Below are 12,500 nucleotides of genomic sequence, written 5' to 3'. Positions count from 1 at the left end.
AACATGTGCTTGTTGCTAAGGTAAACAGGAAGTGCAAAGATATTGCCGTGTCAACACAACAGAGATCAATAAATGTAGCTATGACGCTTTCATCTGGTAATTATTTGGACAAAAGTTGCAGTGATTTAATTTCTGCTGTATTTGTCCTTACTTTGTGCCGCCACTGTATATGTTATAATATAATAATTTATATGTATGCATTTTGTGTTTGAGAGTGACTGAATCTTGAATTTTGTGCTTGAGAGTGACTGAATCATTAAAATCCATAGTATCAGGATCTGTGTTCTCATCAGATCCAATGCATTTGTTTGTAAAGTTGAAAATAAGCGATTCATAGTGCTCCATCTTATATCTTTAGTTGTTATCATTTTTTGTGTACTAAATAAGATTTAAAACGAATTTCTTATACTTCTGAGGCGCATGTTACAAGTTTGGTATATATAACTTTAGCAAACTTAACCTCAGCTCGATGTTCTTTTGCTTTTGTAAATAGAAGTCGTCTTTTTTCGATTGTGTAATTGCTATAGTCTTTGTTTAGATATATTTTTTCGTTCCATAGTTTTCTTTTTTTATATTCATTTAATATGATTTCTCATCTTTATAGTTAAGAAACTTTACCACGATAGTTCTTTTTCTTTTTCCAGATTCGTGCTTCTTCCCAGTCCTGTGTGCTCTTACAATTGCAATATGGTTTTTAATTCCGAGTTTCTCCTTTAAGAACTCTTTTACTTTTGATTCGGTATCTTTCCAAGTTTCTTCTTCTCTTTCGTCAAAGCCATCAAAACGAAGATTGTTCCGCCTACCTCTATCGTCTAATTCTGCTAATTTATCTTGAATAATTTCGGTGCATTTTAGATTCACGTTGTCTTTGTTATAATTATTGAGTTTTACTTTTAAGTCATTTAATCCTTTAGTACTTCTTCTTGAGGTGAGTTATTACTTTACTTGTTATAGTTATCTGGTCAAGCTATCGACCTCAAGACAAATTAACTGCTTTTTTTTGTTCTGAGTCAACATCTTCACTAACGATTTTTACTTTTAACTTGGCCCTATATAATTTGCATTTGTTAATCAAAATATCTTTTATATCAAGATCATTTTTTCAGGAGATGTTTTATGTCATGTAGTAAAGCATTTGGGGCTGCACCTACGTTTGACGAACACTTGTTTCTGACTAATTCCATTGCAAATCTTGGAAGTTTAACCAAGTTGTATTTTCCAATAGGATTATTTATTGGTTTCCATTCATATTCATCCTAAAAAAAGTAAACAAAATAAAATGCTTTTTGTTTCATCTACTACAAATTTTTCATGTATTTATAAAATATTTACCTCCGTAATGGTTAAGCCACTAGTTTCTTCAATTAAGTTCACGTGTGGTATGAGAGGTTCATCTTCATCAACTAGCTTATGAGATATTTTTTGTCGTTCTTTATCAAGTCTTTGAATCCATTTGACAGATAATCAATCAACGGAAGAAAGTTAATATGCACCTTTTGGACCAATTTTTTTCCTCTGATCATAGAGTTTTACTCCATTTATTTTTATAGTTTACTCTAGCCCAAATTGATTTTATATTATTGCTTGTTTGCTGAGTCACTAATACGATATCTGTATTTGGATTTATATGAATAAGATAGTAATAGTACTGAATAACCTGTCTAAAAGTACTCAAATCTGTCATTGATAATTCGCATGAGCCACCACAATATTTTTTTTACTTTTCATCCGTGTAACTGTAGCCTTAACTTTCGGCATTTTCGTGGACTAATTATATATGCAAACTGTATTAAAGTATAACACTTAGAGTCATAGACAACAGCGTGACTTTTAAGTGGGGGCCAAAGCACCAAAAAAACCTAAAATATCAAAACTTACTGTTAAAAACCTGCTTTGTTAAAAAATAAAACCCTTTTGAAAAAATTTAGTGGCCCATGGCCCCCTCATCTCCGATTTAAAACACACCCTGCCTTGGCGCTCTTGGTTGAGTAAACGCTAGAGATGATGTCTCGATTAAAATACTTATCTTGGGAAGATGTCAAATGCATCTGGCTACTGTCTTGTAGAAGGCCTCCTAAGCAAAGACTTAAGAGGTAAACAGATTCTATCTGTTGACCAGCTTAGCACGCCTAATTCATCTATTAGGCTGACGCAGATGTATTTTTAATACATTATTTTCAGTTAAATCCAGTTTCATGTTAAATGCTGGATCTTCTTGACTCAATGCATGGGTTTTGCTTGTGTCTCTGTTTTTATGACTAGGCAAGTCATTCTATTATTTCTTAATGAGGGTACAGCTCTAAAACTCAGTTTTATGGTTCTGAGGCCGGCTGGTAGTCAGGTTTCCAGAACTTTGTGGTAGCTTTCAGAAAGGCTGATTCCATCAACAGCTGAAAAATATCAAATTATTAACAGTGCCATGTTGCGCATGGATGGTGTCCCTGTTTGTACTTTTGGTGTGCATTGCGGAGGCCACATTTGGAGCCCTTTGTTACGGCTTAGGGTTTATTATTAGTAATGAGGGAATTGCTTGGGCTATTAAACAGTGTTCTGAGTACTATCTATGCTTTGAGTCATGTTCTTTAACAAATTTAAAAATGAATAAAGTACCAAAAAGCATAAAACACAAAAAATCATAACCATCGCCAAGTTCTCTAACCCTATCATTCACTATCACACTGAGTCTTATCTCTTGCAAAGTTCACCAGACCGTTACTTCCATATCTATCAGCAAAACAATTCTCTAGAAAACAGACTTCTGTTTATTACTGCTAGAAACAATTGTAAAAAGGTTTTGTCTAACGCCAAAGCCCGCTAATCTCAGGCCATGAAATCTCGTTTTTTATTATAAAAATTAGGCTCTCATGACTTCTGGAGAATCTTTAATAGTATCAATAATAAGGGTAATCCACCTCTCTTGTATGGTTCAGACTTTGTCACCTCACCTAAAGACAAAGCTGAGTTGTTTGCTAAAAACTTTTCATCAATATCATCTCTTAATTCCACTAGTTGCGTTTAACCTGATATAGCCAACAAACAGGTTGATCCATTGCTTGACATTCGTATCACTCCAGCTTCTGTATCTAAAGTGATTTCCTGCCTAGACTTTTCTACAGCTTGTGGCCCGGAAAACATTCCTGTTATAGTCTTGCAGAAGTGTTCTCCGAAGCTGTCGTCTATACTTTCAAAACTATTCAACAAGTGCAAGTGATGATACTACCATTTATTCTTGTTGTGATAAGAAGCCAAAACTCTCTGATTGCTTGGATGGGGCATTTGACCTTGAAAAGGATCTCACTTCTGCTACAGCATTGGGCTCACAGTGGGTGGTGAACCTCAATTCAGATAAAACTCAATTTTTTTTTCAGACAATCGTTATCGCAATAATTTAGATTTTCCTATATTTATGAACGGTAATGTACTTGATGAGTCATTCACTCTTCATCTTCTAGGATTAACTCTTACTTCCAATCTTTCTTGGAAACCATATACTAAATCTGTTGCAAAATTAGCATCTAATAAGGTTGTATCTCATTATCGAGCTCATTATTTTCTTACTTTGGATTCTATTTTCTATCTCTATAAATCTCAAATCCGGCCTTGTATGGAATACTGCTGCCATATCTGGGGCTGATCTTCACAACAGCGGATTTTGAAAATTTCGTTTTTTTTTAGAAATTTAGCAACCTGCATAAAAATTTTGAAGTTTAAAAAAAAAAGGTATGATAACTATATCCTCTTTATATTCGACCATTACATAGATATTGTAGAAGTCCACTTTTCCCAGCACATACCGTGCATTAAAGCAGCGTACAATTTTTTGCTTAACACGTTTTTGCATTTTGTTAGCTTGTCAAGCATAACATTTCAGGTTTTATATATATTTTTTAGGATATCATTAACATTGTAAGTACAACCCATGAACAAAGAGTATGATGCTCGCATTTTGTTTTCGAGCGGTATGTAATTATTATTTCATCTAAAATGACAATAGTTTTGATATTGTATTATAAAGATTTTTATAAAAAGTGTATTGCCAGATTTCTATAAATACATTTTATAAAATCTATGGTTGTGTAATGTAAAACGGTTTTAACTATAAGATCATTTTTTTAATATTTATGATTCCAATTAGTGGTATCAAGTACATGTTTTTAAATATTTTTTTCATTTTTATAAATCTAATTACTTTGCGTCTTTTTTTTTTCTCCACATGCTGCAAAGTGTACATACATCAAAATCCTCATTAGTACATCCTATAATATATCACTCAATAACAATACAAAATAAAAAATAAAACAAAAAACAGCAGGATTTAAACTAAAATATTGGCGTAGTAGACGTTAACGGTCATTTTACATTGAAGAATATAAGATAATGTATCTCAAAAAAAAAAATCAAACAAAATTATTGATAAATTCCGGCATTGAACAGTATTTAAATATGAAAAAAATTAACAAGTTGATAAAATTATGTATGACTTTACCAGCAAAACTCGATTGGATTTGAGATTGGATAGTTTTTCTGTTGTAGTGATAAGTATTAAACCTTTTGATTGGGTTATATTTAGAAAGGAAATTATATTCGGAAAGGAAAATGATAATTAAAAGAAAATAATAATATTATAAGGTTTCAAACGTTACTTTATTCTTCATTGCTGATATTATATTTATAGTTTTCGAATGCATACTCCATATGGACGAATATCTTTGTCGCTTGGACTAACCCAGTATTCACCTTCACCGAAGCGATCAGCTGATATTTTTACCAACGTTGTAGGATTTACTCGATTTTGTAGTATCACTGCGTAATGCTCATTTTTATACAAAAATTTAATGGCATATTTTTCTGCTACTTTAATATTTGGAGTTGAATAAACTCCACGCCCGAATGCAAATATTTTTCCTTTTGTTAAATCATAGCCATTCATTGCAAAAGTTTTAGCTTGATTTACACCTGTTCCATGATACGATACAGGCCATTCTCCTGGGTTATTGGTAGCACCTAACCACGTTAAGTTTTCAAATTTGTCGGACACTTTAATGGCAAAGCGTTTCCATCCGCATGGGCGAACATATTTTACTCCACCTCGCGTAAAAGTTTTATTTTCATCTGTTAAATTTGTAAAATCATAATTAAAAGGCGGATCTAGGCTAGAAGGATCCAAAATAGATGGGCATCCACCTTGCGAACGAAGCACTAGATGTAGTGTAGACTCGTGGTGTATGTTATGATCAACCAATTTTGTGGCATCTTCTAGATGTTTTCCATTAAATATTAAGCGTTGCTGGATGGGTGGTATTTTTTCTTTGTCTTCCATTATTGATTTGAGGTCAGAGACAGTTATATCTAGATTTATATTATACGTTAATGTATTACCAAACAATGTTTTAACGTATATCATAATCTTCTTTCCTCCTTCAATATTCTCTGCTGTTTCAGTACTTTGAGCTACTGGATCTGAAGATGCGCTACCTACTCTACCATACGAATACGTTTTATCGTGAAAATCAAACAGAGAAACTTTAGGCATTGATTCTGAATAATCGGTGGGTAATGCCAAAGGAACGCACATAATTGCTGACATTGCAGCTATTAATAGATCTTGATCATTTTGATTACGTATAGCCGCCGCCATTGGAAAAATCAAAAATCTAGAAAAATACAATTTTAAATACTAAAAAGCAAGTATATGTGTAATTATGGTTCGAATATAAATAAAAAGTTTCAAAAGTCTCTATTTTATTTAAATTAACAAACAATGCAAACATTTCAACTTGTTTCATTGACAAATTTATAAAAGACACAGCTCTCGAAAAAACAAAAAATGTGTGCTATAAAATTATAAATTTATCATTGATACATAACTGAAAAAATACATTGATACCCGTGTTTGTCAAGCAAAAAAGGGAAAGATAATAGTTTTTATTATTTATAAATTTATCATTAATATGATACACCTAAGTTGAAAAAGCAAAATAATAGGTACAATTAATGTCACATATATATATATATATATAATTATATATATATATATATATATATATATATATATATATATATATATATATATATATATATATATATATATATATATATATATATATATATATATATTATATATATATATATATATAATATATTATATATATTATATATATAATATATATATATATTATATATATATATATATATATATATATATTATATATATATATATATATATATATATATATATATATATATATATATATATATATATAATTATTATCATAATTTTTCTCAACTAACTTTATTACAAAGCTGATGACTTCTATATTGATTAATTAAACGCTTATTTTACAACGTAAAAAAAATTTTAATTTTTGAAAAAAAGTTATCATTCATAATGCTATTTGCATTCACGCTAACAAAATCAACATGTTTTACTGAATCAAATTTAAAAACTAACTTAATTAAACTTAACTAAAATTAATGTTTAACTATTTATTGATAATTTATATTGAATATTTTATCGTGGTATTTGATCACCTATATTTGATTGTATATGGACATCAAAGGACATGTAATTTCTTTAATGTCTATGTATGATGCTTATTTAAACTATTTGAATTATTTTAAAATATTTAAAAATATACAACTTAAAATAAATTAAATCTATACAACAAATTGATTAGGTTTTCTATAAAAAATAGTATGATACTAGAAAATAAACGACTAGCTGTCAAATATAGATCATAAGTATCTTCATCATACATGCACCTTAATCTTCCACCCTTCGTTTTTTGGGTAGGTGAGAAAAGTATTTTTTAATTAAAGTAATTGCGATTTTAAATATTTGATGGAACTCGACAAAAAAAGTATAATTATAGTATTTATTTATTGAATTGAAATATAACTATTCTGAGATAAAATCACTTTTTATGTTTTATAAAAAAAGTCATTTACCTATGAAAAGATATAATATTGCTGGAAAATAAACGAAGTAAAAATACGTTATTTTTCAGTCTTTAGTAGGGAACTTCCATTTTTGTGCATAATTTTTTATTTTTCTTTGTTTTCACAACTAGAAGCCGGAACTTATAGCAATATGCATACTATTGTGATTTTCTTAAAATGCAATTGTAACAAAAATATTTTTTTCATATTTTAGGCTACCTGAATGTATATATTTTTATCATTTTATATTTTTGTAAGTTTATGTCGCAATAGTTTAACAAATATACAACAATTTTCTAAACGCTATACTCTAGAAAGAAATATTTGTTGACTGCTATTTCTCATCGAAAATAGTTGTAGAGAATCTTTCACTTGAAATAATAACAAGCAATTTATTTTCATAAAAATAACTACATGAAATTGACAAATTTGCAATTTCTCTGCGTGACTTCAGTGCGTGACCATCCATAAACTGCATTTAAACGTTTTTTGTGACTATGATAATAGTGGAATCCTGTAACTTTCTGGAAATGATGAAAAATATCGAAAATATTATTTTACAAAAAAGGTGCACTGCTAAAACAAATTATTTTATGAGGAAAAAAAGTTTATTTATCTACTAACTAATATTTGCAATTTTCTGTTCCATGCGTGATTTTGCTTCATGTTTATTTTTTAATAAAGTTACTACAAGTGTAAAAGGGCGGATTAAGGGTCATGGGGGCAGGGTGCAAAACTTATTTGGGGGCCCCATTCCTAAAAATGTATATATTCAAAATTGAATGCATCAAAACATGATTACTTTTTTATTCATAAAAAAAATTTTCTTGCTTTGAAGTTGGCAACAATAGCATTTTCAAAATTTATATTTTGTAATCGAGTTCTATCAATTGTCATTAAACAAAGAGAATTTAAGCGACCATTTAACATTGAGGAACGGAGGTTATTCTTAATTCTTGGCATATATTAAAATGCTAGCTCTGCACTGTTTATAAATAATATACACTATATATAATTGGTAATGGGAAAGGAATATCTACGATATATAATTGGTAATGGAAAGGGTTTAGAAAATCCAATGTACAATGTCAGCATTTGGAAAAACTAGTTTTAACTTATTCCTATGAATTGCTTTTAAACATCTTAGTGATGATATATTCTTTTCGTCTGCCATAAACTTGGAAAACTAAACAGTTTCATCATGAAATTGTGTAAATCTGAAGGACATATAGTGCACAAGGATTTGGCAGCAGCAATAACAACAGCAACACTCATGGTTGGAAAACTAGTTCGAAAACTAAACTTTCTCTCTGCAGAATTATAAGCAGAAAGCCTTTTTTTCAAGTACATTTTCAACTTGCCTATGAGAGGGAATAAGTGTTTAATTCTAAATTTGTTACCGCCACCTTAATTACTGTATAGGGGAGAACCTTAATGAATGGGACGATTATTAAATGGGACAAAATCAAATTCGCATAGAAGCATCAAAGGTTGGATATCCAAACTCCTGTGGTAAGAAGTTTTAGGTACAACCATTCAACAGAACGAGTCATTATTCTTATTATGGTCTAAACATAATAGCATTGGATGCTAATGTGTTTTGAAGAGAAAAAAGTAATTCTAAAAAATAACTTTGTTTTTCCAATTTTGCAGCGATTTCGGATGTTATGGAAAATAAAACTCCATCTTTTTATACCCAATTGCCTCTAGATTTGATATTTTAAACCCATTCACGTTTAGGAAACGCTATTTTTAGTCTGGCCCACCATTTGTGGATAAAGTGTAAAGCCTATTGAATGGTACAAGATAATGATTATTGAATGGGACTTGTCCAAAAAAACGACAGTTTGAGAAGTGAAAAAAGATATTTCGGCAATTTAGGTGTGGTCACTCGTATATATTAATTTATTGAAGGTTTATATTAGTAATAATGCTGTTGTTTTAACCATATGTGACCAATGCTTTTTATAAAATTATATTAAAATTCAATCGCAGTGAAAATTTAAAAAAAGATTTAAGTAAAATATGTTCTTTCATATTCTTTAAACTCGAGTTCATGAATTTAAGAAATCTTTATTGAAAAAGATTTATTTTATATATTTCCATGAATTTAAGAAATCATTATTTAAGAAAATCTATTTTAAATAATTAATTGGATATACAAAAAAATAATGAAAACTTTCTTTTAAAAGTTTTGACTAAATTTTGTGGATTTTTTAATTGTTCGTTAAAATGTAAAAATTGTTAAACGAACTGTTGTGACACTACATATATATTGACAACACATATTTAGTGCGTAAACACAGACTACTAGTTTATATATATATATATATATATATATATATATATATATATATATATATATATATATATATATATATATATATATATATATATATATATATATATATAATTATATATATATATATGTATATATTTATATGCTTTTTTATTTAAGTATATATTTCCAAATCTCATATTATATTATATGAGATTTGCATACATTTGATCTTTGTAAAGTTTTAAATTTTATTTCAGATGAAACCAAACACAAAATTAATACGAAAAAATTCTTTAGATGTTGAAGATACAGTCAAAGGTGAACTTAAGGGTATGTCTATTCGAGATGCAGCAAACAAATATAGTTTATCAAAATCTGCAGTAGGTAAGGCTGTTAAAGTGGCAAGATGTCAAAATCTGCCTGAAAACTATAACCACATCACAAACATTGGAAATAGAAAAAATTTTCATGCTTCTGATGAAAGTGCTATTGTAGATTAATTGCATATGTCTTCAAACATGTGCTACGGTTTAACTAAATTACAAACTAGGCAGTTAGCTTACAAATATGGTGTTGCATTGAATTCCAAAAATATTCCTGAGTCATGGCACCTAAATAAAATGGCTGGAAAGCAATGAATGGATGGTTTTTTGATACAGCATCCAAAATTATCACTACGTAAGCCAGAAAAAATTAGTCGTGCTTGTGCAACTGCCTTTAATCAACATACAGTGTCCTTGTTTTTTGATTACTTGTTAGAAGTTCAATTAAAATATAAATTCAAACCTGAATGTATTTTTAATGCAGATGAGACAGGGTTGTTAACTGTAACAGATCCTCCAAAGATTATTTCAACTTGTGGAACTAAGAGGGTTTGTCAAGCTGTTTCTGCAGAAAGAGGGTCATTGGTGACAATGTTGGCTTTTGTGAATGCTATTGGTAATACAGTTCCACCTGTATTTATATTTCCAAGAGTAAACTACAAAGGTTTTATGATAAATGGAGCACCAACTGGAAGCATCGGCTTGTGTAACAAAAGTGGTTGGGTGACAAGTGAAAACTTTTTAGTTGCAATGAAGCACTTTATTTTCCATGCAAAACCATCTGTGGAGCATCCAGTGCTGTCATTATTGGACAACCATAAAAGCCACATTTCATTTGAAACAATAAGATTTGCAAAAGAAAACTCTTTGATTTTGTTAACATTTCCATCACACTGTAGTCATAGATTGCAGCCTTTGGATGTTTCAGTATTTGGGCCTTTTAAATCTTATTTTAGAATAGCTCAGAATGAATGGTTGGCTTCCAATCCAGGGAGGGTTATGAACATATAAAATTTACCTCATTTAGCATGTGTAGCATATACTCTGTCATTCACAATAAAAAATATTTGCAGTGGGTTTCAGAAATGTGGGATTTATCCACTCAATAGACAAATATTTGGGGAAAGTGATTTTATATCTTCTAGTGTTAGAGACAGACCTCTTCCAGAAATTCAAAAAATAAATAATCAACATTTGTATGAAAAAAAATAAACAAGTTTCTTCCAAATCATCTGTTAAAATAGTTAGTCCAGAAACCATTCAGCCCTACCCTAAAGCACCTTCAAGAAAAGACACTAGAAAAAGACAGCAGGGTAAAAGTACTATATTAACTAAAACTCCAAAGAAGATAATAATTAAGAGGAAAAGTTTTGAAGCTGGTAGAAGTAACACAAAAAAACAAAAAAGGAAAATTGACCTCAAAGAAATGAAAGAAACAAAAGACTCTGATACAAATTTTTTCATTGATTCATCTGTAAAAGATGTGCTTATCAACCAAGAACAACAAAATATTTGCAAAGTATGCAAATGCAACTGGAAAAGTTTCATTAGGCCTGCTTGGATTCAGTGTTTTACTTGTCAATGGTGGATATGTGGTAATTGTAATAATAACAGCAAGAAACGTTATTATGAATGCAAATTATGTGAAGTTAATTGTTAATATCTTTTACACTTTCTTTGATATATTAAAATTTTATTCCATGCTCTTTGCAATACAATTGCTCAACAAGCAATAATTGTTTTTTCTACTTTATTTAAACATGAATGAAATGAATTTTTTTTAATATCTTTTTTATTTATTGTGAGTAATTTTAATTTTTTGAATAAAAATATTTTAGGTTTGTCAATAAGAGGATAGGTATGTCACCTTACAATGAAAATTTCTTATGACATACATTTCTACCATATATATAACTTTTTCGACTTCCCTAATGATAAAAACTTCCTATATTGCTCCACTGGCTTGAAACTTACTTGTGTCCTCTCTTCTTTTATTAATTTTTTAGATTTGTCCGATTCAGTAATTTTTTTGTCCCATTTAATGAGTAGTTCTTAATGAATGGGACAAATGCCTTGGTCCAATAAAACTCCCTTTTTTACCAATAGGCCTTTGCGGAACCGATTTATGTTTTACTATATGATAGTGCAATAGTTAATTGTTATCAAACTATTTTTAATGTATAGATTAAAAAACTTTATCAACTTATAAAATTCATTTTACGAAAACTGTCCCATTCATTAGGGTTCTTCCTTACTCACCAACTCCTACTATGCGCATCTTCTTTCTTTCATGCTTGTACTGCTAAGGAATAATGTTTGAGAACCTTCCAGCACGATCCTAAATGTCAAAAAAAATTTCACGAACTGGTGTCACATATTCCAAATAAGTTTGAAGAAATTGCACAGCAAGAGCTAAATCTGCAATTTTATCCTGAATTTTGATGCTAGCATCAAATCAAATTGTAGCATGATTCTGCGCCAAAGCTTCTTCATAAAAGCAACATCTAAAGTTTTTTTTTTTTCTTCAAAAGTGTAGTAACTTTAATTTGCATGTAGAATTTAAATAAAAAATGGCACCAGCTAACCACCTTCTCCTACTTAACCTTTGATGCTAATGTTTCTGCTCTTTTCTGCACCACTTATAAAATCAAAACAAATTTTCTGCCATCTGTGAGTTAAAGAAACCCAAAAATTATACAGACATTGAAGAAACCCCAAAAAAAAACAATTGCAATTTCACAGCTGTTAACAGCATTTATACCAACTAAATTGAAAAAATGCGATGCACAAGGAATCAAATCAATGTTTGGGTGCTTATTTTCAGTTGTGCTTGTCGTTCTTTTTTCTAGACATGATAGATGCATTATCCAATGACTCACCACAAGCATTGTTAATGTTTAAGTCAAACTCTTTTAATCTTTTTTTGACTGCATCTGTCAAATTTTTCCATTAAGTCC

At 29.7% G+C, this 12,500-nt stretch overlaps 2 protein-coding genes across 3 annotated transcripts in view; one reads left to right on the top strand and one right to left on the bottom strand.

Annotated features, from left to right (window-relative positions):
* Positions 1–4,314: 4,314 nt before the first annotated feature.
* LOC100200953 (uncharacterized) overlaps positions 4,315–12,500 on the bottom strand; it is a 15,485-nt gene continuing 7,299 nt past the window's right edge. For both annotated transcript variants that reach the window (XM_065791774.1, XM_065791775.1), the window contains exon 2: positions 4,315–5,654. In XM_065791774.1, coding sequence (XP_065647846.1) covers positions 4,670–5,638 — 969 coding nt within the window. In that variant the 5' untranslated portion in view covers positions 5,639–5,654 and the 3' untranslated portion in view covers positions 4,315–4,669. The remainder of the gene's footprint in view (positions 5,655–12,500) is intronic.
* LOC136076256 (uncharacterized) lies at positions 9,859–10,554 on the top strand. Its single transcript, XM_065789731.1, has one exon. The coding sequence runs from the start codon at positions 9,859–9,861 to the stop codon at positions 10,552–10,554; it is 696 nt and encodes a 231-aa protein (XP_065645803.1).

The sequence above is a fragment of the Hydra vulgaris genome, chromosome 02, assembly GCF_038396675.1.
Source record: "Hydra vulgaris chromosome 02, alternate assembly HydraT2T_AEP".
Taxonomy (NCBI): Eukaryota; Metazoa; Cnidaria; class Hydrozoa; order Anthoathecata; family Hydridae; genus Hydra; species Hydra vulgaris.
Note: the sequence above shows the minus strand (reverse complement) of the source record. Positions and strands in the feature narration are given on the sequence as shown.